This window comes from Camarhynchus parvulus, chromosome 6 (assembly GCF_901933205.1).
Source record: "Camarhynchus parvulus chromosome 6, STF_HiC, whole genome shotgun sequence".
Lineage (NCBI taxonomy): Eukaryota > Metazoa > Chordata > Aves > Passeriformes > Thraupidae > Camarhynchus > Camarhynchus parvulus.
This window is the reverse complement of record NC_044576.1, coordinates 17,091,476-17,118,098: the sequence shown is the minus strand read 5'-3', so window position 1 is coordinate 17,118,098 and position 26,623 is coordinate 17,091,476. Positions and strand designations below refer to the sequence as shown.

Sequence of the window (26,623 nt, the reverse complement as noted above, 5' to 3'; positions counted from 1 at the left end):
CCCAGTCGTGCCCCCGGTGGCTCTGGCTGCGCTCCCGGTCCGAGCGTCCCGCCGGGCCCGGCCGGCTCCGGCAGCTGCGGCGGGCAGGGCGGCGCGGGGGGAGAGGAACCGTGTCTCCCCCCGAGCGGGCCCGGCGGTGGCAGGTGAGGTGAGATCCGCATTCGCTCGGCGGGTTCCGGGCCCTCTGGAGCGCCGCCGCTGCGGGGACCCTGCGGCGGCAGCGGCGGGGCAGGGGGCCGTGCTCGAAGCGCCCCGGGCCCGGCCCCGCCGGCGGGGCGCGCGTCCCGGCAGGAAGCGGGGCCGGGGCAGCGGTGGCGAGGCCCGTGGTCAGCCCGGGCTGAGAGGCCGCCCCGAGGCGCGGCGGGGACTCGGCAGCTGCTCGCCGTCCTTTGTTCGCGGGCGCTCCGCTCGGCTGCCGGGGCCTGGCCCCTGCTCCGCTGCGGCGATGGACGCCGCTGGCGGGAGCACGGCCGAGCTGCCGCCGCCAACTGCCTTTCCTAAGGCCGGAGCAATCCCTGTTCTTACGCCTTCCTGGAGTCCTGCTCTTGCTCTGACACTGCGGAGGGCTCGGCTCTTGTCAGGAGGCATTGGGCGTCTGGTTGTCACGTCGCTTGTGGAAACAAAAATAACAAAGGTAGTAGGTTGCGTCTGGAATGCTGGCTGGAACTAGAGCCCTAAAACTGCAACGTTGGTAATATAATTTGAGGTTATCTTGCCCTACCTAGGTAATAACTTCATGTTTCTTAACGTCCATTTTACACAAAATGAATTTAAATTCTCTTTAGCAGTTACGTTTAGATGTTGTCAGAACTATATTTGTTTGCTTTATAGGTGAAAAATCCTAAAGATGAACAGCAATGCACTACACGTGTCTTCAAAGCTGCCTTGGCTAGAAGTGGAATGTAGTTTCCTGACAGATCTTCTTACAAGGAAGTTGTAAATCCGTTCTAATGGCCAACAAGAAAGAGCCTCCTTTTTTTAATAAAGATAATATGGGACCATTTCACTACAAACTTCCTTTCTATGAAACTATGGAGCTCTTCATTGAAACGCTTACAGGAACCTGCTTTGAACTGCGAGTTTCCCCCTTTGAAACAGTTATTTCTGTGAAAGCTAAAATTCAAAGACTGGAAGGTACTATTCTCTCTTATTTCAGTGTAAACTTTATCACTTTAGAAGAAGTCCTGTTTTAAAAAGCATAATTGCTAAAATCAGACCAGAAAACTTAAATGTCATGTTTAGCAATATGTATAAAAACTAGGTGCTTAGGTTTAATTGAAGTTGAGTTGTTTTTCTGTTCTTTCTGTTTTTTATAAGTTCATGGCTTAGGCTTCACTGTAGTTGGTATGTTTGCTCTTCTGGTGGGTTGGTTGGGGTTTTTTTTATGTACAGTTATTAAGATTAATTGTAAAAAGTCTGTGGATTCTCTGACCCAGGTTGTTTGTTAACTAGCAAGGTTATAAATTTGAGCAATGCAATATATGTATATTGTAACTGAGCATACTTTAGATTTGCTGCTGTGTTTGTTGCTGATCAGGTTAGTCAGTTTATGGTTTTTTTATGATACTGCAGTCACAAGAGCAACTGCAGTGCAGGCAAATCCCAAAGGCAGCTTTAAGTTACTTATTTAAATTTTGTTTAGGTGAGTGATCTTTTGCTGGTAGACATCTGGCTGAGCAATGCTTTGTCTTAAGTGATGAACTTGACACGTTTTTCAAAGTGAAAATCTCCTTTAAATCATGAGGCCAGTCCTGATGCTTATGCGAGAAGAACAAGTGTAGGTTAGTCCCTCTAACCTCTTTTCCTCTATGGTGAGGATGACCTTGCATGAGAGAGTGTGATTTGAAATATTTATGTATTCATAGTCTAAGTATTGCATCCTCTATCTTCTTTTTCACTTTGGAGGGGTTAAAGAACTGTACAGCTGTAGAAGCTGAGAGTGTCAGAGCTGCTAATTTTAAGAAAAGGGATCCTCTCCTTCCCTAGTCTAGCTGTATGTGTTTCTCATCCTTCTGTCTGTGTGGAACCCTTCCACACAGAGATGTAATATAATACTGTTGACTGGAATCCAAGATACTCTCCTCCTCTTATGGAAATCTGCTCTGGTGGATGGAAAAAACCCCAGACAGCTGGCACAAGTGTTAAAACACACAAGCATTGCAACAACAGAGGGGACTGTTTACTGGTAGGATGCACACAGCAGAAGCTCCACTGTGCAGATGACTGGGTCTTACATCCGTGTAGGTAGAACAGTGCAGCTCTGGGGATGGCCTTTTGTTTGCTGTGGGCAAGGCTGTAATTAATCACAAGTCAGAGAATGTGTCAAGATGCTCCTGGAGGCTCGAGGTGAAACAAGAAAAGGAAAGGGGTTTTCCTACCTATAACTGAATATAGGTGTAGGAGACATGGGTAGAATGCTAACAGTGAATTAAAAGGTAGCATAGACAGTGGAGAACAGAAGAAGGCAGGCTATCTGGGCAGTATCAGTGGTGCTTTAAGAGATCACTGGGTCGTGTGAGGAAGAGGGATTTGAATTCCTTGTAGTCCAAAATATGAGACTGTGAATAGCTGTACTCAGTTATACCTACTGCTTACAAAAGTATCCTCATTTCTTAATAGAAGAACAGCTCAGTAATGAAGTTATAATCATGCTTATCTGGAATTTCGTTTGCATGTTGTAGTTCATAGGATGGTAAAGTAATTATGGCTTGGCTGCCTGCTGTATAGAATTAATAATAAGTAAATTTCATTAAACATGGAAGATGAGTTCACTGGTGCTTATCATTGAATAGTCAGCACTCAGTTGAGATACTTTGATACTTCATAGTAAAGTTAAAATATTTGTTCTGATTAATGATTTGGGGGAGGCAGAGTGAAAACAAATTGATCAGTTACATCTGGACGAAACAGATACACAATGACAAATTAATTGTATGTTGCATTTGGGGTTGCTATTGCATGTAAAATAATAATTAACCGTTTTTCAGTGACAAAGTTCCTATTACAGTGCACAAGTTCGAGCAGTAAATCACCCAGATGGAGCAAAAATTCAGAAGTAATTTTGTTGTGATTTAGCATGGGAGGGAGAAAGCTTACATCTGTTCCTGGTTCTGCTGCTGGTTTTCACTTTTTATTATTGTATTGTCTCAGCTTTCATGGGATGTGAATCTCTCTTATTTAAGCTGCACTTCTGGTTGGAGAATGCCTCCTACAGTGCTGGAAGACTGCATGAGGTCCCTAGTTATGCATATTTTCTATGTTTGGATGTGGGGGATGATAGTATATAAGCAAAAAAAAAAGAAGCATTTTGAAAAAATGAGCTGAGACCTGAAAGCTCCAAGAAAAAAATCTAGAATTGTGTCAGAAGTTAACAAATTGTTGAAATATTACCAATATTATTAGCCTCTAATTTTAAGAGGCTAATAATAAAATTAAAACAAGACTAATTGATCTTTTCAACATCTGGAAAATCAATAGCTGTAGACTGTCTTCACCATAATAAAAAAGCATAATATGGATGGCATGTTTGGAATTTTGTGTACTTCACATACTGTTTGTCATTCTTGATGCCTGCTAGTGATCTGATATGGAAAGGCTTTGTTTAGACAGCTGTACTAGATATTGGTACCTTACTAAGAAAGAGCTCCATGTTTCCAGTTATGTGTTTTCAGTGGTTTTAGTCGGTAAAGAATATACATAAAACTTACGGGTTCTAACACATCTGAAATTTCAGTGCAAGTCTTCTATTCATAAATTGAAGTTATAGCATGTCTGATGTATCTGTGATTATAGCATATCTGATGTGATGTGTGATTGTTTTATAGCATATCAGATCCAGGCATTTGTCCTCAAATATGTCCTGTGTGAAGTAAGCAGGAGATTTGTTATAGTGCTGACTTTGGAGCCCCAGGGGTTAATCACTCCTGGTCTCAGATTCACTGACTGAGCCCTTTAAAAGGGTTCTCCTGGGAAGAAATAGCTCCCTTTGTCTCTGCTGGAGGCATAAAAGCTGGAATACACACACAGTGTTGCTAGCAGTGCTACCTACTCCATTGGTTTTATTTGTTAATCAGTGTTGATGGACATGGATAGGATGGTATCTGAATTTCAAGGTGGCATGAAAGACTGAGCTTTAACATGGGTAGTTCTTGAAAAAAATCAACATTTCATTGAAAGAGGAAGTAATGGGGTTTTTAACCTGAGTTCTCTTTGCTTTCTCCATTGCACAAGTCCTTGTAGCTGATGGACTGGCCAGAGTTTAGTATTCATTCAGAAACACCAATTATTACAGTGTTTTATAGACAGAGCATTCAGGTAGCATATTTGTAGTAGTGATTAATTAATCTGTTAAAGAACCATAGATAATACCTGTAAGCATGTTTGTTGGGAAAGATAGGAGTGAGTCTCAAGGGAGGAGGTGGACTTTCGATTTGTTAATGGTAGTGGTGGTATTATTGTTGTTAGCTTGCAGGAATTTGAATTCTTTGGTATGGAGTGTTAGGGCATTCATTTATGTAGTTAGCTTTAAAATAAAAACCAACTTGGTCATGGTTTGTTAGATGAGTACTTGCAACTGAATTTTATGAGTTTTATGATCTATGTACGTTGAAACGTTGACCTTGTTAGATGAAAATTTAGATGTTCTCTTTTTCTTGTATTATTGTAAAAGGGAAAAAGAGAACTAGCTTTCAGAGCATATCTTGATTTCAGTGTTCAGTAGGTGTTCCCTTGTGTTCAGCAGGGAACAACAGATGCAGCAGTAATTTTGTTGTGTATGTGTGTACTCAGTTCATCATGTCAGTTGTTATTTTTCTTTGGTCTTTTTGCTGTCATTATTTTGCTGCCTGTGTACAGCAGCTTCACATCAAATAAAAAGGAACTAGAAGAATGTCAAGCTGACTTTATATGGATGTTGTAATTTCTTTCAATATTCTGTGAATTCAGAGTATGTCATAATGACATTTGTTACAATTTGCATTAGAGAAAATAGGTGGGCTTCTGCCAGGACTGAAGTAAGTGGATTGCACAAGTGTCATGAATTTTTAACGGAACCAATCCTGCTTTTTTCTGTTTGCTACTTTTCCCCTACATCTTCTATTTACTTTATGATTTGCCTGTTTACTGTGCTGATAGAGAAGTTCACGAAGCATTTTTAAGCTTGTGCCTTGTCTGAGCTGGGGAAACATTTTTGTGAGTGCAAGACTGCTCATAGTGGGTGGCTGCCCAGAGCAGCACCTGGAAGCTGTAAAGTAAGGTCACCTTTGTCAGGAAATTTTGTTGGCCTGCATTCACTTACTGGTGATTTGCTGTCTTTAGTCTGTTCTTGGTCAGTCCCTTCGACAAAGAGTAGGTCAGTACTGACTCTGTTTATGCTGCCATAGTTGCTGTCATTCAAGTTAATGCTGAGGGGTTTAACAATTAGGAAAATGGTCTGGCCACTGCAAGTTCTGGGCTTTTGCACCTCTTAATAATGTAGCCAGTTTGTGGTGGAAATAAGACTGTCAGCCCAGCCTTTCTGTAAACAGAGGCTTCATCAATTTCAACATTGAATGAAAGATAAGTGCAGTTTGAATTTTGACAGTGAAATATATGTGGCATTTTTAAACATAGGAACTTTATACCCATAGCATAAGATCAAGGTTTTTACCTGAAATCTACAGGGATTTTAATTTTTTTTTCCTGTGTCAAACTTGACAATATCAGTTTCTGTGGTGAACCTACTTAGCATGCCAAAAAGAAGAGTAAGGGAGGGAAGCTTAAGGCTGTATGTGAGCTGCTGATTCAGAGACAGGATAGGGTAGCTGCTTCTCTCCTCTCCTTCCCCTGTTTTAGTGGGTCACATTGTCAGTGCACCTGCAGCCATTTCAGTAGGTAATCTGCAGACTCTTCTGTCTCCTGTAGCATCAGGTGGCCAGCTCATTTCCATTTGAGCATTGAGATGTAGCTTATTGCCTTGTTTACCTCTCAGTACTGATTTGGGACAGGCCAGTGACACCATCATGTGCTGCTTAGGGAGAGGGTATAGTGGAAGGATATCTCACAGTTCTCATTATTGTTGGCAGTTGTATATGATGATCTCATGTGCGAATGTCTCCACAAGGAATCCTTACTGTGATCCAGAAAAGGGTGATGAATATTTTGCTGCCTCTGAAGCTATAGAGCACATACTATTTCCTCAGTGTATAAATACAGAATTCTAAGAAAGCAGTATAAAAAGGAATAAGTAATAAAGATGTGTCTGTTTCCAATTACAGCAGAGTATCCTCTTTTCATCTGTTCATTTCATCAAAAATACATTGTCATTGTTGAATGAGCAAAACCATGTTTCACTCCAGTACTGCCAGCTGCAAGCCAGCCTTTTTAACAAATGCTCTCTCAGTTTATCAAAGTAATTGGAAATTGCTCCTTGGAGACTGCTGAAACCATAACAAATGCAGACAGTAATCAGATTGTTTGTAATCAGAAGAGTGCAAAACAACACAAAAAACTTTAATGGAGACTCACTGGCTATTGCCAGCTTGTTCTTTTGCTTACACTGCAGACTTGAAACATAACCAATAACCAGCTACTATATAGCCAGCAGTGTAGTAGCAATTGTGTTAGTCTACTGTATGAGCATACTCTTCTTACAAATGTCTGTGGACTTCAGAGGATATAAGATTCCTGTTAAATGCAGTCAGGGGGAGTAAAGTTGTGTTGGTTGGTCAGAACAGGGAGGATCTGGGTATCAGCTGTGGTGAGAAGAGGAAATTGTCATCTTCTGTAAAGCCTAAAGAAAAACAATGACAGTTCCTCAAAGTGCACTCCCCCTTCTGCACAGGGATGTTTCCTACTTGCCTGTTAATTGTGCTTGGACTTTGGTCCCATCTTCTTCCTTGCCATCGATGGGTATTGGGAGCTTTGTGCCCTTTCTCTGCCTAGCAAGGGACTACTCTTCTGATCCCTGCCACAGCTTGCTGAGCATTCTCACAAGCCTTCAAAAGCTTAAATGTTTTTGGGAACTATCTGAAAGACTGATCTTTGTGTTCCCCTCCTGCCAGATGTATTTAAGGGAAGTCTTACTGTGTAGCACTGCCACTTGCATTTCCTTTTAGTATCTGAACATGTAATGAATAAAAATATTGGATAAGATTATTTTAATGTAGCCTTTAGGAAAATACATTTATAGATTTTGTTTCTTAGTATGAGAAATAGTGTTTAGGACTTCTTGAAAAAGTAGTTCTTGGTCTTTATAGATATGGATTTTAATTAATATTTGTCATGAATGTACAGTGAGATCTTAATTACCTGAGTTTCACTAGACAAATTGAACAACTTCCTTGTCATGCTGGAGGGAAGGTTGTTTTTTTTCTTGGTGGTCTGAGATGTCCCATCCTTTTGTAGCTGTGTTCATTTTTATTCTATCCAAAATTCGGAACATGGTAGCATTCCAGTAAAAATGTGTGAAGACCTCAAGTTGTACCAGCTTTTGCTTATTACCTTTAATGTGTATTACATCTGTATCTAACTGAATTGACTATGCAGGCAAAAATTGTGTAGAATTTAGATTCTATTTGTATAGAACACAGATTTTTAATAAGAACAAATATTCAGTATGCTTACTTTCTTTTAACAAAAACAGCCAAATCAACCCAGAACTTGAGTTGAAAGTGAGTATTACTGGATATTGGTAATAACATTCTGATGGCTCGAAAAAACACCCAGAACAAAAGAAAAGTGTTTGTAGGATGGAATTTAATTAACTGCTGTGGTACTAAACTGTACATGCCAACTTTGAGGTCCCAAACCAAGCAGGGATAAGAACAGATTTGCACTTCTCACCACTGTAATAGAGCTGGCACCAGTCACCTTAATGTGATTATGTCTGTACTGTGAGTAATACAGAATACCAGTCTGTGATTAAATTATTCAGCAGTTTTGTAGGTAGAGTTTTGTCCTGTTTTTCCCATCAGTAGACATAAAGTTCTGAAGTTCAGATAGCAGGAAAAACCTCCCGTATCTGATGACTGGAAAAAGCAGGTATTCAGTAAACCTGAAGCAGTTGAACACTTCTGCACACTGTGCTGAGCCAAAAGGTTGAACTTTGTGTGTGAGCTAAAGCCTTCTGAAAATCTTTGGTTTTAATAACTATATGGAGGTTGGATGTCATGGCTGAACACTGCTCAAGTGCCTGTCCTTGTCCTGCTTCTTCTCTTCTTTCTCCTGTGATCCAGTTTCAGTCAATCAGCCCCACACTCTTCAAAAATCAAATCTCCCCAGAAGTCTTCTTGCCCAGCCTTAAGTTACTTGTTTGTTTCTTTTGTTTAGGTATTCCTGTCTCTCAACAGCACTTAATTTGGAATAATATGGAACTGAAGGATGACTATTGTTTGGATGATTATAAGTAAGTATAGAATAAAATTTGTTTCTAATTAACGTTTCTAAATAATTGTTAGCATGAACAACAGAAAATGCTATAAAAATGTATTTGTTGTTAATTATAGCATTTCAGAAGGCTGCACTCTGAAGTTGGTTCTGGCCATGCGAGGTGGACCTGTTAACACCAGAAGAGGTAAGTGTTAAGGAACTTAAAGATAGTGGTTTTCATGCAATGTCTTATAACTGTAAAGAGCTTAGGTAAGCATTCTCTTAGGTAAGCATTTTGGACATTGAGACTTCAGTTCCAAATTAATTGGAAAAATACTTAACAAAAATGGGGGGATTTTTTTTCCCATCTTCTCTTAGCATATCAAGTGCACTTTGTTTACTCTTAAATTAAGTATATGTGTATGTACAGAATCGTCAAGTCATAAAATCAGCAATTCTTCACTTCAAGAAAAAATTATCCTAGAATGTCATTATATTTTTTAAAATATGGTCATAAGAATCAGGCTTTGCTACAGTCAGATGATAAACTTGGTTATTACATGGATCATCTGTATAGGAGTGAAAATTAAGAAATTTCCTTGATAATTTTCTTGGGAAAAATTGGGAAAAAACTCAGCCTATCTTCTAGGTTGGGAATTCCTGTTATAAACTGAGCTGAGCTCTCAGAGGTGATCAAAAGAACAGTGATAATACTTCGGGTTTATTTTGTTTTTTTAATCTTTTTAGTTCCTGTGAAAGATCCTATCAGGGAAATGGCTGAATACATGGATCCTGCTAGAGACAAGGTCTGGGAGAAAGGGCCGTCCAACAAACAAGTTACCTTCCTCGTGTATCGCGAAGGAGATCGCTTGAATTTCTTCCGTGTGGTTGACCGGGGCGATGGCACTTTAACACCACTGTCTGAATCTTTGAGGTAAAGTTCATTTTAGTCTTTGTATTATTCTTCAAGAGTGGATTGCTGTGTAATTTTCAGCTGTATTTGTTGGTTTTATCAGAAGAGTATCTGGCATATGGAAAGAATTATTCCCTAAGCACTATTAAATTGTTGTAACTGTCTGAGAGCACAGTAGTGCTTTGTGGTCAGTGGTTGTGCTGATGGTTCTTATCACTGTGTGCATTAATATAGTGAGATAAAACTGACTTCATACTTCAGGCAATTTTCAACATTCCAGCCCTTTCTGAAAAGGCACATGTTGCAGGAGAGTCAAATCAATATTTTATTAGATATTAAAAACTTCCATTAAGCACTTTCTCTAACATCTTAATGCATTTGTTTAGTTTTGTAAACACTTCCCTGTTCACATAATAATTTTTTTTCCTATGAGTGTGACTTGACTAAATGATTAGTCAGGAAAATAGTAATTACCAATACAGCCAGATTTTGGATGTAATTAGGCCTCAGGTTAGCTACTCTTGAGGTACCAATCTTGTGTCAGTTGCTGTCAGAATCCAGTGATCTTGTCATCACAAGGACACGTGTATCACTTTACCTGCTACATTGTAATTGTAGTAAACAATTTGACAGTTTTTCCTAAAACTATCAAAATGGATACCTATTAAAAATTATTGCATTCTATTTGTATACTGTAGCTTTTAGGTAGGTACTTTTATCTGCTCAAGAACTTAACATTTGTACAGCTGTGAGGAATGGAGTCCCTTTTCTGAGAACTAGCTGTGTTTTCTGCAAGGCTAAGGCTCAAGCTTCTTTAAGTGGCTATTCTTGTTTCTGTGTGCAAAAGGAAAGCAAGAGCTTTGTGCTGGGTTTTTATTGTTTGTCTTCTGAGTGATACTACTCTTAAAAATTTTTATAAGACATCCATACTTAAAAACCACAGACGGAAAAAAATATCAAAGCTGAATTCCCACATTCAGTCAAATACATTGGGTTTAAGAAATGTGCTGGTGCTGGTCAAGTGAACCAGTTGGGTTGGAAGCCACCTGAGTTGAAAACATTCAGCTTGAGTTGTTTCTGTTTTTCTGTGCTTTCTATAGGAGTTCACTTATTAGGTTTTCTAGTAAGGCAGATAGTAATTTGGAGGGGAAGAAAATCCTATTTCTTGAGTTTGTTACCATGGCTGGGTGAGACTGTGGGAAATGGAAAAAGTAGCAAAGGGAAGAGAGAATGGAAGCAAATCAGACCTTTTTGTTTGATCTTTACAAGTAAGAGTAAAGGGTCACTTTGAATACTACTGAAAACTACTGGTTTTCTATGCTGACAGGTGTGTTCATATGTGTGGGTATATTGGTGACTAAGCATTTTGAAGCACGTGGTTATCATTCTTTTTCACCTTGCTGATACCTGGAGCAGAATTCAACTGGAATTTATAAATGAGACATTGGTTTTGGTCTTGGTTTTTATAGTTCTCCAGATAATTTTATTTTATATGTGCTTGATTTACTGGGTAAAACTTGACAAAAGTATAAATGCATACAGCAATCATTGTCTCTGGGTTGGAAGAGCATTGAAGCTGTGGTGGAGGGCTGGCAGACACTGGTGCCAAAAGGATTTCAGCAAGCTAATAATTTATGAGACATATATTTTACAAGGAAGAGCTCAGGAATATTGACACCTATGGACAAAGTAAATATAAAATTTACGCATTGTAAAATGGGCTGAAAATATCATTAATATCAAAACTCCCTGTCCAACTTCTATAATCTTACAATCACATTAAAGCAAACAAAAATCCTTTTGTCACTCTTTTTTTTTTTTGGTGTGTGTTTTTGGCCCCAGTTTGTCAGAAAATGGAACAAAAAGATAACAATTATTTTTGCATTAAAAAAAATCAAAAACCAACCAAACATGAGAATACCACTTTGCTTTCTGTCCTTTCGTAGCAGGAAGGGACATCCAGCAAATTCTTTGGAATTGATGATGTAAACCTTTGTAAAGATAAAATTTAAAATTTTGAAATTATTTTTTAGTGTTGGGTTTTTACCAGGAGAAATATGTATATGTAATATATATGCTGACTGTTACCACATAGAATTGCTCAGGTTTTGGTAAGAAATGTCTGGTCTATTTTGCTGACTCTTGGTTTGAATTTGCTTCTTTCATGCTCTTCACACCATCTCCCAGTCTCTCACTGTCTCTCCATTCCAAAATGCCTTTGGAACTTTGTTACATTTTAGGAACTGGATTTGGAGAGTCAGTGCAAAAAATGCTGGCTCTAAAGGCAACAGAATATTTCTAAGAATCAGGTAAGATGCAGCTCTAATTAGTGATATTTTCTTTTTGGTACTGACTTCCACTTGACTTTTAGCTCTTCCTTGATCTCTTTTGGAGAGTAGAAACTTAAGCTAAATCTACTAAGACATTTGTGTGAATACAGAGGAATTAGGGGAATTGCCTGATTGTGATGATTTCTAGATGCTGACAATGTAATGGAAGAACTAAAACACTCTTTAAAATGTACTACCTACAGTGTTGAAAATGCATCAGTTTGTAATGAATTGGACAGTCCTAATGGTTCTTTCATTTCACTGTCAAATGTTGAATGTGTTACTGATCAATCCTTCATTGCTTCATAGGAAAAACAAGTTAGATGCTGATTTTTAAAACTTTGAGGTTTAACATTCTGTTAGAATGCAGAATGGAAGAAGGAAATGTCATGCTATAAACTTCCAGTGATTAATGAGTTAAAATATTTTGTCTTGGGACTAGCAATTCTAATCTATTTATTTTTTTTCCAAATGTGAGACTCTTTGGAATCTTTGGAAACCTAAACTGATCTTTTTTTTCTTTTTTTTTTTTTTTTTTTTTTTTTTTGAAAAGGAGAAATAGAATATCACATCCACATGGGTGACCCCTCCATTTCCATTTATGGTGAGAACACCCCTCAGGATGGATAGAAATTTGGACTTTTCCTTCCATGCCAGTGTCTGGTTAATTGGAAAACTGATCAGCTTGTTGTCTGAGTCACACACTTAACAGCTTTGGCCATATCTTCAGGAGACATTTGTGGAACTGGATATCCCCTCTGTGGGGAAAATATATAGTGAGTGTGAACCAACTGTATATGCTATAACAACTTCCCAGAAGCGTGGCTGTGTACAGATTTCAGCGACATCACTTTGCCCTAATAAGGGATGCTTATGTGGATAAATGGATTTGAAATATCTTTGCATACAGTTTTACATAATGTTTTGTCAACAGATCAACTACGGATTTGACTTCCTAGTTGTGAGAATACTCTGCATTGAAAATGTAATTAAATTACTTCATTAGAGGGTGAATACAAACTTTCTTTTATTTTCAGTGGTGGTTCAGTTTATAATTTATATGCTGATGATGAAGATGAGACAGAGGCATCACCTTCTGGCCAACAGATTATTGAGAATTCAATTACTATGAACAAAATGAAACTGCTCAAGGCAAAGATGGAGAACATGAATCTGAGTAAAAAGGTGAAATTGTGATTTCGATTTTTCTGTCATAAAATGACATGGGCTTTCCTTATGCTGCCTTTTCTAAAAAGTAGATCAGATACTCTGCCATATTGAGAAGTCAAGTTATCATGGGTAGATGATTTCTCATCTATTGTTTATGTAAATACTATTGTGTAAACATTCTGCTGAGGGGCATTGGCATTCCTTGGACCTACCTGCCTTCATTCAATGAATTGATTACTAGTCCTGGATTTATTTGCAAGGGTAGATTTTTTTTGGTAGGTGGGTGAGGTTTGTGGGTTTTTTTCTTCCAATACTTTAAGTAGCGTTGTTTTGCAGTACTGCTCTGCTAAAAGTCAATGTTTCTCTTAAAATAAAATTTCATTAGATATACTGTAACTGAAAAGCCTATAAAGTGAAATATGGGAATGATATTATCTTGAAAATAAAACTGGTGCTCACATGTGGCTAGGTTACCTAGACATAAAATTAAGAGATTATACTTCCTTACATTTTTTGTTGTGTTTGAGACCTGAAGCTCCTCTGGATAACTTTGATGGCATTCTGACTTCCTTTTTCTGTTTCTCTGATATATCACCTATTTATTGAAAGTATTTCCTGATTATAATCTTTGATTTTATTACTCAGATGTTGGGGTGAAGTCTTGATGGCTAGTAACATTATGATGGAGTAGAAAGAATGATCTGGCCTTACGCTGTCTGAATTCCTCAGAATATATTTTCAGCCAGGTCTTTTGAGTGCAACTGGAGGTGAAATACTAATTGTTGTATCTGTGTTTTTTGATTTTGCTTGGGCTTTTTTTTTTAATAGCCTAAGAAAACTGTCAAGGTGAAGCCTCGGCCTCCCATGACTCCTCGACCGTCGAGTGGCTCGGTGGCTGCTGCCCGTCACCGCTTCCTCAGAGTGCTGCCCCACATCGGACAGTCGTGCCTACCTCCTCCTGGGCATTTGCATCAGTCAGAGTCTCCCCAAAACGCACTTTCAGCACTGGCTACTTTGGCCACTGCTAGTAGAACAATGCCAGCCACTGCTAATCACTTCCTTAAGGAAGATGATGCTTGGCAGAGCAGCTCTTGGTCTCAGCCAGTCAATAGCATCAGGTTACCACCGAAAATATCTCGTGTTGAACTAGAAAATGCAAAGCTACCTACAAACAGTATTATGACTCCTCTTTCATCCCTGCCTGCAAATTCAGAAAAAACACCTGAAAATGCGACCTCAGCGAGTGAGGAGGATGCTGTTTTGTTTCCAAACCTAACAAACGTGGAGCTATATGGAAAAGAAGAACATCTATCTGAACCAGATGGTTATGCTTTTTTAACAGAAGGAAGCACTGCTGAACAGTGTAGTGAGATATATGACATAGGAAAGGTGAACCCAGAGCTTGAACTGCCTGATGGAGACAAAGATTCTAAGGTTGTAGAGCAACACAGAAAACCTGTTGGCAAAGTGCTGAGCACTGCAGCAATGGAGACTGGTCTTCTCAGTACTCGTGAATTAAGTCCTCAGAAGAATCTGCTTTTGTCTCCCCTGCGCTATTCAGCGCAAGTGGCACATCACAGTGCCCTGAAACCACAAGCACAGCCCAGGTGCTTTGAGGCTGGTAACTTGAGATCTGCAGCCTCCCCAAATGTGCTTCGATCATTGGAAGTACGTAGTATAGCAGACTCCTCTTTTCCTAGGACCACTAGATTTTGTAGTGTGAAAGTAGAGTCACTTGGCAAAAGACCTGATGTGATTTCTAAAGCAGAGACTAGGGACATCACAGATGTGGCTAGCAAGGCATCCAAAGAACCTGTGAGTTCTGTAAGTAACTTAGGATTTCTGGCTTCGCTGGCCCGAAGCACAAACAGGGAAAGTTTACAGAGTTCCTGTGGGACTGACAGCTTTCGGACTTCTGGTATTGCACTACCTACAAGCCTGCAGCATTTTCAGGAAGAAAGCTTTAGGAAAACTGCTCCTCCAAATGAAGCTGCTGAATATATTCTAGTGAGTATGCACATGTCCAAAGAAATCAAAGTTTTCCTGTTTTTGTGATACTGATGTTACAAAACTACTGTGTGTGTATTTGTGTCTTGTCAGGAGAGTCAGATGGACTGTGGGAGGTGTATTTAAATCCCTGAGTGTCTTAAACTGTTTTCTGAATGGCTTATGGTATCTAAACAGCCTGTTTGTCTAAACAGGTCCTAGAAGTAATTTTTCATTAAGATTAAAGTGGTTATTCAGTTCACAACTGAAATTATGAGTTACTGTAGTGATAGATTTATGAGTGTGTGTGTGTGTGTGTTAGAAGCATCATCTGGCTTCTACTGCTCACTAATTGTCATTTATTCCAAAGTGTGCCCAGTGACTGGCACATATGTGCCAAGCTTCTGCTCTCTAATGTACTTTGTTGTTTTGGTGTATTTTGAAGTGTGGGGACATTTATTAAATAGCCATTGAGGGTAAGGCTTTATGTTTCAGAGTTGTAACTATGTGTGCAGAAGTTGTCTTGGACTCTTCGTGAGTAGATTGATAAAACATTGATATCAAATAAGCTGATAGCAGACTACCTACTTTTCCATTTAATTTCCATCTGCTAGTAATTTCCTTGTGGACATTTTTTTTTTTAGTCTGCACGTGGGCTTGGAATGAATGGAAGTATGGCAGCTGTAGGGAAAAGAGTAGGTAAGTAACATATAATAATTAAAAATGACTATTTAATCTTCCCTGATCCATCACACATATAGAGGACAAAAATAATTTATCTTTGTAAGGCATTTGGCTTCTGGAGTTCTTGCTGTATTATGCTTCTATAGTTTGGTTTGTCTCTTCATATTTTAAGCAATTCTTAAACAAGGAGATGGGATCCAGATCTTAGATGGACCATAAATGAAATTCTTCGTTTTTAATACTTAGTGAATCCTGCACATCATCTGTAGATCTAAATGGGAGCTTCTGTGCTAAAGTTTCCAAATTATCAGTTCTCTGAATACTTCTGAGTCTATTAAAATCAGAGCCAAATTTATCAGTAGCATTGTCTTCAGTACAAAAAAAGTGGGGAGGAAGCAATAAGGGCATGGATGCTGCAGAACACTGATACAGTGCAGAAATTTTACTGGTTTTTGTGCTTGTCATTCTTTCCACCCTAGCCTTGGTAACTGTGGAGTGCTTAATGTTTGACATCTACTGAAAAAGGATGTGTTATGCATAGATATTAACTGCTTATGTGATTAATTCTACTGGGAGAAAAGGAATTGTCTAAATTAATGCTTTTAAAGCTCTTAAGACAATGAGCTAAGAATTTTCAGCACATTTAATTTTTCTTCTATGTATCCTTGACTTGCAGTTAGCAATTTTTCTTTTCTTTCTGTATGACCTTAGGAAGAGGTAGGTGTGTATTGCAGACCCAGGTGTAGAAAATGAGCTAGACAGTAGATGTTCAAATAGCTACAACAGAAAAAATTATGTAATTGTAATGTTGGAGCAAAAGCTGCTAAAAGAGTGGGTTGTGCTGTTTTTTCACAGCTGTGGGTGCAGCTTGGACTTGGCAGTCCATTAGTAAACAGGTCTGTCCTTTGCTGCTCCAGAGGTGCTACCCTGAGAGCCTTGTCTGCATATGGGGAAGCCGGCTAATACCTGAGTCACTTTGCATAGGACTGTGAAGAAGACATTCCTCTGGTGAATCTTGTGTTGAACAAAAGTGTATTTTCCAAAAGATGCCAGATATGAGTTAGTGTGGTCATATTATGCAGGCTCTTGAGAGAGATGTGGTAATGATCTGTTATAACTGACCGAAGGACGGATCACTTTTCACTGTAGTTGCTGTAGGGATGTAAACGTGAAGACAGGTGTCCAAGTAGGTCCACAGGGCCAGCTGTCCTCAAGCTCTGTCTCTTTCGCAAACTGGGCTAGCCAGTGCTTCTGAAATTGTGTGCTTTTAGATGAAGAAATTGTTAGCATGGACAAATGTTGCCTGGAAATTTCATTGCTAAATAGGAATGGGGTGGGAGTGGTTGGTAGTGATGGCTGTCATGTGTAGTGACTGCCTGGTGCTACTATTGAGTGTAGTCTGCTGCATTTCAACTTAGAAATGACTGTTGGGATTAAAGGTGTGCTGGATAAAAAATACTTGAGAATTCATGAGAACTTTTTGGGAACATCCTGCCAATATAGCAGTGGAAACACTGAAAGAATTTTTGAGAGGCTGCATCACTCACTTTACTGATCCAGATGTGGGAAATATTCTTAAGCAAGTTGTGGAGAATGAACTTAATTCCACAGAAAGAAGGGAGGAGAATAAGAAAGGAGAAGCCTTTTCTTTACATGATCTCCAGTTAATAAAACAACAGCCAAGAATTACATGGCAAAAAGTAAAAATAAAGTAAATTTTTAAGTGTAGAAATTTTACAAACATCTGCAAAGTGCCTAATGTAACCATATGGCTAAGTAGAGGCCTGTAGTCTAATACTGTACTTTACTTGCAATTATGGAGTACCAGCAAGATTTTAAAATGTTGCAGTACTTATTTGGCAAACTAGTATACTGAATATATTGGATGCTAGGTACTGGAGTGCCCAGTTGATTCTTTGTAAAGCCATTGTGCACAGTGCTTTCCCAGTGACACTTTGTTCATTTTACACCTGGGAAGACCATTAAGAGATGTGTTTCTTGATTTGTTCTGTAACTGCTTGTTTATGTGAACTTTTAAGGGTTGTTCAGAATAACAATTGTGATGCCTCTTTCAGGGGTGTTCATAGGCTTGAAGTGTGTTTCCTGTTTTGGCTTTCAGGGTTTATTTTTCTCCTCTCCTTTTAGACTTTGGAGTTCCCACCTGAAGTATCCTAAGAAATGCAAAATAAATCTTCATTTCAAAAGAGAACATTTAACTTGTTTGTGAATAAGTTAAAATGTCTTTGCTGTCTTTCTACTTCTGAAAGCAGGTGAAGCAACCCATCTTCCACCTGTGAATGGCTTAATTCAAGCAAAAAAGAAAATTTCAAAGCACTGCTTTCTTTGTGGCAAGAAAACTGGATTGGCAACCAGCTATGAGTGCAGGTAGGCTGAGTATCTAACCAGCTGTTATTTAAAATTGATAGCTGAGTTAACCAAAAAGTTTTCTTTCCTGCATTGTATTCCTTAAGCATAGCAAATCGAAAGGTGACCTTCAAAAAAGTTGCAATTCTCAGTTCAGCAAAACTGCAGCAATTAGAACTCAGGAATGTTGCCCCTCTTCTGCTCTTGAAGTGTATGTTCTTCCAGGAAGCTCAAGAAATAGAAGGTAATAGAATGGAAGATAGCAGGAAATGAACAAGATAACAAAAAACAATGACACTTTTTACTGGTAGGAGAAAAACTTATTACAGATACACATTCTGCAAAGTTTCTCATCAATAATGATACCTTTAACAACTTGAGGAAAAAGCAGGTTTGGTATAGTTTCTCAGAAATGTCCCTCTGATTTCTCCCTATTGCAGCACATCTTCACAGTTTGTGAATTTATACAAATTTGTATTCAACAAATTTTTGATGTGTGCTCTGCTTTTTGCAAGACTTCAGTTACCTTTGAGCATTTAGAGCATCTCAAGCACAGAACACCGGAGTGCTGGTCCCCCAAATCCTTACTTCTAGACAACACTGTGAGACCTGGTGCTTGGTTGTAGTCTTGGGAAACTGTAAAAAAAAAAGAACAAAAAATCCCCAGACAAAGAAAACTAACCTCCAAACTGACAAAAAAACTCAACAACAACAACAAAAACCACAGGAAGAAAAAACAGCTCTCTCTGTTAATCTTAGTTTTCAAAGTATTTTTCCCCACAAGGTATTTTTTTCTTAGTATTCTTTCCTATGAGCTAGTCAGTGTCGGGAGCTGCTGCACTGTGTGGGCTGCAGTTGTGTGTTGGAGTTGATCTTGGTTCATGCCAACAACAGCAAAATGAAAAAGAACTTCTGCCACTGGGGAATCATATAGAGAATTTCAGGGTGAGGAATTGTCTCCTTACTGACTCTTCAGTCTCTGATTTTGAAACAGTTTTGGACACTGCTCACTTTCCTGATGAGCAAATAGCTGCAACCTCTTCTAAAAGTAACTAAGCAGCTTGCTTAAGGTTAAAAATGAAGGGGGTAATGGCTCATCTCCAAGAATAGCGTTTATTTTGGTTTCAAAAGGAGCAACCATAGGACCTTTTACTAGAAAGCAGGGTAAACCAAATAAAGAATATGAGAATACGAGTCATAAGAGAAAAGTAGTGACTATGGGATCAAGAACCAAAGAAAAGCAAATTTATTTCCAGGCACACAAAGCCTCAGGAACAGCTGCAGAGTTAATTATGAACCTAGATAGATAAATAAATAGGGGATTATAGTATACAACATCCAAAGTATGCTTTTCTCCTGGTGAGACTCTTAGCTGCAGAACTGTCAAGTTTGAAGCAAAAATCCTGATCTTAACTCATCAAAATTGCAACTGATTCTAGGTAGATAAACCCTATTAAAGTCCTTCAGGAAATTATGTTCCCTGTAGTTTGTCTGATGTCTTAACAGCTGACTAAATCTGTATTTATTAATGTTAAATGGCTAATTTGAGTTTATGCCAGACAGAATTGAGCTGAAAACATCTGTTTTGATTGCCTGAGTGAAGTAGTGGTTTTGAATTGAAATGCGTTATATGGATTTCACCTGAGGGAATTACTGTCCATGGTTTTGTCCTCTGAATTCTACCAACTATTATTGTGTGAGGTCCTTAAAAAAGAAAGAAAGTAAAGGAAAGCTCATAATTCTTAATTTATAAGCGTATTTGACTCCTTACTAGCTGGTTCCTGGAGCACTGATCTTGCTTAGCTTCCCACCTGAAGAGACTGTTGGGTCAAAACTAAAACATTGTGTGAAAAATGCTATTCTGTTTACCCCACCAGTTAATGTTACCAGTCAAGGAGTAACAATTCAAACAGCTCTGTCATCTAAGACATGATTAAGCAAAATGGCTCCCAGCATGTCAGAGCATTAAAAGCTTCTAAAAGCTTGTAACTTGTAATATTCTTGATTCTTCAGATGTGGAAACAACTTCTGTGCAACACACCGCTATGCAGAGACTCACACTTGCACCTACGACTACAAGAGTGCAGGACGGAGGTATTTACAGGAGACCAACCCCATCATTAGTGCACCAAAGCTTCCCAAAATTTGACATGGTTGTGCTGCATGTGGCCACTGCTGTTGAAGAATTGTACTGAATTGAGAGAAGCACTTGCTTAAACTGCATCATTTCGCCATGCTCCGTATTTAAAGATTTGCCAAGTAACAAAAGCACATGAGGATGCATCGAAGAATAATGTGAACACTACTGCAGTTAAAACTTTTCTTCTTGAGTGAATGAAAGGTTAAAAATTAGTTTCTGAAAACTTACACTATGATTTAACTGTTACTGCACGTGTTGTGTTTTATATTTGGAAAAGCTATTTCACTAGACAAGTCTTTAAAGATGCACTTTACTAACTTTACTGTATAACCAGAGTTGAGGAGGTGTTGTAATGAGGGTGTCACGTAATGTCTTCTGTACTCTTGTTTTTGTCCATTGTGTGGTATCTTCTAAGTTATTTCACTAGAAAGATCCTCCTCCCTCCCCTTTCTTCAAACAGCCTGTTTTGAGATTTTAAGGGGATAGTGTGTTCCACCCCTCTGTTTCATTCTGATTGATATTCGTACATTGTGTGTCCATTCTGAAAATTACATATCATTTAAATCACATTTTCTTAAAATAATGCTGTTTATATGACAAGTTTGTTTTTAAATAGAAGGTTCCCTGTTTGTTGCCATTAAATATAAGAAACAACTTATTTTAACTTTTTTTGTAATCCTAGATTTTTTTAAGACTTCACAACTTGCTTTGTTAAGATGTTGAATGCTGTTACTGGAAGAAATCCTAATAAATATTAAATTTTATTCTTGTTTATGCTGTCATAAATGCACAAAATAATTTCCCTCTTACAGTGTGTTCCTAAATTAAAAGCTGGGTGTATTTATTTTTTTCTTTTTTAGTGTGACCAAGACTGTGTGCTTTAAATAAACCTCCTGAAGTCTTACAGGTGTACCAGCAAAGGCAAAAGGGATGCACAACAAATGGCCTGTACTAACCTTTCTCCCCTCCAGCTAATAGAGTATAACAGCAGTTCAGTAAATGCATTTACTTTTCACTTCTAATGATTATGTAGCCTCTACAGAAACTGCTTTTGGAGGAATATACCTACTGAAATACTTTCTTCTTTCATTCCCTTAATGCTTGTGAAATATTTTTATAAGCATAAGTTGCATTAAGTGTTCCAGTATAAAGAGATTAATAAAAATCCTACGACAAACCACCAAAACAAAAGAAATACCCCCCATTGTATCTAGGTAATCAAATGTCATGGTCCCTGTCTTGTCAAAGTCCTCAGCTACTTAGTTGGTATTGAAATGATCTGTGCTGCATTCCAGTCAAAGTGTAGCAGCTTTAAGAGAGTGACAGTCAAAAGGTGGACAAAAAAGAAGAAAGATGACCACTGAAAGAGGGAGCAGTAACTTGAAAGATCTGATCTTTGGAGGAAATCCATTTTGTGTAGCCCACTTCATACTTCTTAAACCTGAAGCTTTCAGAGTGATGAGCTTGGAAAAAAATGTTCACAATCATCCTTCTGGGTATTGATAAGATAAAAATATCATTCTGTGTGTGTGACTTCTTTGCTTATTATTACTGGAGGAAGCTCCCCTGATACGACCATGGTGTTGTTACTGAGCCATGCTATGTACCATGAACTGCCTGCAGTTTTTTTCGTCTCCAGCAAGGGACAGTGTTTGATGCCAAAGGAAGAGAATAAGGAATGTGACAAATGCCTAAGTGTTTTCACAACAGTGACAGCTCAGCAACATTCTCAAGACAGAGGTATTGCACTTCTTGTAGGTACAGTAGAGATTTGGTAAGAAGTGGAATTATACTTTGATCTGTGGTCACTTAATCTGATTTTGCATAAGTACAATTGTCAGGAAATTGTTTTGCAGTATATTGGAATAGCCATTCTCAAATTTTAGTACAACTACACAACAGATGCATGGAAGTCTCTGAGTCACATCTCAATTTTGACTCTCCCTTTCTGCATATGTATAATGAAGTGCACAACAGTGCTTTTTTAGAATATGCAATGCACTAATAGTCTAATTTCCCTGTGTATAGCTTCTCATAATTTTTATTATATCTCATTTTAATTATACTTAATACAAATACTTCTTGTTCAGAACTCTACTGGTTTTGTTCCCATGAAGTGTTACAGGCAATAATTTCCAACCAGTAGTATAGCCACAAGAGAACTTTAATTTGAAATTAACTGTTTCAGTCATTAATTCAGATTATTGGCTTTTGCCAAGTCCTGTGTTAGTTTCTGCTATGGATTAATTACTGTTTACTGTGTAAACTTACCTAAATGATTTGGGGTTTGAGTATTGGTGTACAATGCTGCTGTGCATCTGCTGAACACAAATGTTTAGCTTTTCTGTGTTCATGTAATTAGATTATTGTATTATAAAGAGTTTACGTACTGGAAGTTGAACAGTTACTTTGGTGTGTGCTCTTCTATACCTTCCTGCCAATTTTTTTTGCTTGTTTCTTTTATGTGTGAGGCAAAACTTGGCTGGTCTCTTGTTGAATGATCTCCAGGATTCTTGTGTCAAATGGATAGGCACCACAGAGGTGTCAGAAATGGTTTTGGTAGTATTAAATACTTCCTTTCTCCGGAATCTCTAGAAGCCCATGGTGATAAAAACCTGTCTGCTTACAGTTTCTATCTATTCAGTTTGCAGTCCCCTGGGATGTAATTGCAGTGATGCCTTCTGCTCACAGTCTTCAGTTGTAGACAAGGCCAGAATTGTTAATTCATATTACAAAATACAAAATGTTTCTCTCTAGGTTTTTTGCATACAATGAATTACACACTTTGCTTTCTTTTCAAGTACTTCCAGCTTTCATAATGGGGCACCATCTTTTGGGTGTGAATTGTGGATTTGGCATTGCTTCTGCCCGTAAGGAGTTGCTTTGACCTGCAGCTTTTGTGTTGGGTCATGTTTTTCCAATCTTTATGGAAATCAGGTTCACCTTGAGATGCATTTGACAGTTTTTCTGGTATCTACATTAGCACTGAGCCACACTTGCTTACATGAGAACACTTATGGAGCTGAGAACCACATCTGGAAGCGAATCCACTCGTTCATGCATAACTTCTCCTACACAAGGACGTTGTGGCAGATTTTGTTGGATTTCTCTTGCATTTGTTTTGTGTGTGAAGCTGCGGAGAAGCAACACCAGGGGGCAGCAGAGGCATTTAAAAATGGCAAAAAAGTTTTGGGTTTGTCCAATAACGAGATTTACAAAATAAAAGTGTGTTTAGTTGTTTATGACCCTTACTCAGCTCACTCTGAACAGATCTGAGGAGGTCAGCAGTAGCGTACATTCCTTTTCCTAATTCCAAAGGTTTTAAAAAAATCAGAATGGAAGAGTACCTCAAAAACTTGTTTCTATGCTGGGTTTCATGATACAATTTATTAGATAATCTTAATGTATTGAAGACTAGACAGCCCTTCTCTCTTCCTTCCCACTAACCCTGCAAGAGTGGATTTCAGAGGTGTCTGTTAGTCAAGCTATGTTGGATGATATGTTTAGTTATGTTTACCAGATATGTCTGGTAAAAATACTGCATGTCCCCATAATTTCTTACTTTAAAAAGGCAAGTGTTGCTGGTTTTTTTTTCTTATGGGTTCAGAATGAGGATATGAAAGTATAAATTCAGTGGTGTGTGAGGAATGTATGCCAGTAACTGCTCAAGTGACCACTCTTTACTGTCTTACCTAGCCTCACAATTCAAAAAGCTTTACAGTGGCAGAAATTTATCGGTGGCAGAAATTTATTTCTAAACCACACTTTAAGGCTGTTTCAATCCTTTTTAATCCAATCTTCAGAAAGACTGATTACTATGTACCATATATATGGGAAGTATTTCTATAGCTCCATAAGAATTGCGTTCTAATCACATCTGGATGGTGAATTATTGCTGAAATTAGGTGTTCTGGCCAGCACCAGAAATTCAAAACAGTACCTAATCACAAAAATAGTATTATTTACATGGTATGTGATTAAGAGTGTTAATGAGCAGGAAATGAAAACACTGAAGTTTTCTAAAAGGAAAAATTGGGGATTTCAAAAAACCCTCTCTTCTTTCTCTCTGTGTGAGGGTTTTTTTAGCAAATGCATATGTTTTTTTAAAAAAGTGAATAATCTTTTCTCTTTCCCTTATTTTCATAAATTTAATGTGCAGACAGTCTTTTTTTTTACTTGAACTAATGGGAGTTAGATTTATTTTGCTTGAATCTTGAACTTATGTGCTGGAACCATTGCCCATAATGGGCCTTATTTGCTAAAAGCCTGCACAGGCTGATGCAAAGTTACAGCACGGATATATAATTAAATACTTTTGGTTTTAAACATATAATACTTTTGGTTTTAGACTTGAGACTGAGAGTTGAATGACAGGATTTCTTTTTAGCATCTCCTCTCTTGCCAGCAATCACAGGTAGTTTGTTTTGGGAAGACACAGGACTCATCAAAATAGACTGGATTAGCCTGAGATCCATTCAGCCCCCCATCTGTCTCTGGGAATAGGAGGTAAGAGGCACTTCAGAAGGTGCAAAAATTCCCTAACCAAGTATTCAGGAACAGGACACTGGATCCTATGCTAATGACTAGTCTGAATAGTGAGGAACTTCCTATCTCAGTGTGATATTAATTTGGAGGTCCATAAAGGTCTAAAACTATTTTTGAATCTTGATAGATTCATAGTTTCACTTATTTATATGGATGATGTGAAAGGAATCTTCTTTCACTGCAGTTTTGAATTTCCTACCATTTTTAAATTGAAATTCATTTGGTCCAGTGTTATGAGAAAGAGAGAACAGTGACTCCTGAATATTCAGTATGTTCTGTCTTTGAATCACATCCCCTCTTACTCATCTTTTTTATGGTAGCAGTTCACTGTCTTTACTATTTCAGAGCCTTAATTATGCTTGCTGTCCTCCAAATCCCCTCTAATTTTGCATTATACTTTGTCATCTGCAGTTCTTTGGTTCCCATTTTCTTGTATTGTGTGTTTAGCTATAAGCTGCTCAAGGCACTGTTACAATGGAAGCCTCTAAAATTGTGATTAAAACAATACCAGGTGAAATATGCCCAGGGTTCTTCCAAGGAGGTCCCATAGAAATGCTTAGGATTATTAATCTTCATCTAGTCTGGACAGGATGCAAACAGCTTTTGTATGAGGAGGAAGGCAGGAAAGCACTGTAAGGGGAACATGTGGCTGAATTTAGCACAATAGCTGTGCTGCTGAGGGAGATGCTGTGTGGGGACTGTTACACAGAACCAGACTGCCTGTTTTTATACCTGCACCACATCTGCATGTCGGTGCCATGCAATCTGTTAATTGCAGCAGGGAGAGCCAGAGCTCTATATCAGCTGCTAAGAGGTAGGCTTGGAAAATGGCATTCCTCCTCTGCATATTTGGGATAAATTACTTTCTATACATTCCTTAATGGTCCGAGTAAGAAATGTGAAAGTGAAGCAAACTGGCCAGATCTTTTTTCCAAATTCTTGTCAGTAGAGGAGAAAGCTTTATTTTTTCTCTTTTTCAAAGCAGGGGAAGAACATGGTGAGCCCTAGACCCTGTTGCAGTACCACCTGACTTCGGAGAAGCATTACTTGTCCCTGAGCTTCACTTTTTTTCTAGTAGTGCATATCCAGCCTTGAATAAGCATTAAATTGACTGGGATACAAAGAAAGAGCCAATGTACTTCCTGCTGTTTTTTCATTTGGATACTAAATGACAATGACTTGCAGAGCTATAAACTTAAGAGTGTGACACCTTAACGTTATGGATTGGATTTCTCTTGAGCCAGTTCACCCATACCTAGATGACTAGTTTAACCTAGACAAATCACCTCAAAAGGTCAGTTTGTTGTTTTTGCCAGCCTTTAGTTTTGAGGCTCAGAAAGCTTTTACAGAGGATAGTGGTTTTGAGGCCTGGGTTAGGCTTTATTACTTCGAAAGCTTATCTGCTCTGAGACAGATTCAAAGCTGAATCCAATATTTTCAGTCTTCAAAGGCACACTCACATGGCTGCTGAAGAGTTGCTGAAGTCTGCTGGGGTGTGTTCTCTTAGGCCTGTTTGTCACACACCATGCCAGATTAAACCTGCTGTGTGTAGGGCTGGCTACAGCCACTGTCTGCTGCATCCACAGTGCACCTTACAGCACTGCACTGGGAGAGAGGCTGCAGTTTGCTTTGCAGGCAGGGATGCTCTTTTCTCCTGCTCTTTTCCATGTGAGACCTTAATGGCTCATGCCACTCTGTGCCTGAGATGGGTTCCAAATCATCATAGTGGTTTTCAAAGGCCAAGTTTTGGTAACATGTATTTACTATGTAAATACTATTTATATCCTGCATCTGAGACTGAAGAAAGTTTGATAAATTTCAGGCACTTTGAGAAAACGTTTTTAAGATGTCTCCAAAATCATCTTCTTGGTGCTCTGGCAGCGTTTTTGTTAAAGGTGATTTAACCTTAGAAATCTGGTGCCTTTCTGATAAAAGCTGATTCCTTAATCAGTCAGGAATGATGTAAACTTTATTTGTATTTCCTTTCATCTTTCTACTTGAATTCCCATCAGTTCTGTTCACCTTCCCTAATGACTCCACTTTTGCCTTCTCCTACCAGAATCTGTTTTATTCACCTAGCACAGCCAGAAGCCAGCAGAACAACAGCGCAGGAAGGAATGAACCCTTGGCTCACCTTCAGTAAAA

At 38.6% G+C, this 26,623-nt stretch overlaps 1 protein-coding gene across 6 annotated transcripts; it reads left to right on the top strand.

The window, feature by feature from the left end:
- Positions 1 to 20,896, top strand: ZFAND4 (zinc finger AN1-type containing 4). Of its 6 annotated transcripts, none has more exons than XM_030951326.1 (10): positions 1 to 143; positions 832 to 1,134; positions 8,308 to 8,383; positions 8,484 to 8,551; positions 9,094 to 9,280; positions 12,627 to 12,774; positions 13,588 to 14,766; positions 15,390 to 15,444; positions 17,700 to 17,814; positions 19,807 to 20,896. In XM_030951326.1, exons 2-10 carry the CDS (start codon positions 951 to 953, stop codon positions 19,940 to 19,942), a joined length of 2,148 nt encoding a protein of 715 aa, XP_030807186.1. In that variant the 5' UTR covers positions 1 to 143; positions 832 to 950; the 3' UTR covers positions 19,943 to 20,896. The 6 variants fall into 6 exon arrangements, with proteins under 6 accessions (XP_030807186.1, XP_030807184.1, XP_030807185.1 ...); XM_030951324.1 differs by having other exon boundaries at positions 17,697 to 17,814; XM_030951325.1 differs by having other exon boundaries at positions 1 to 148; positions 17,697 to 17,814.
- Positions 20,897 to 26,623: the final 5,727 nt, after the last annotated feature.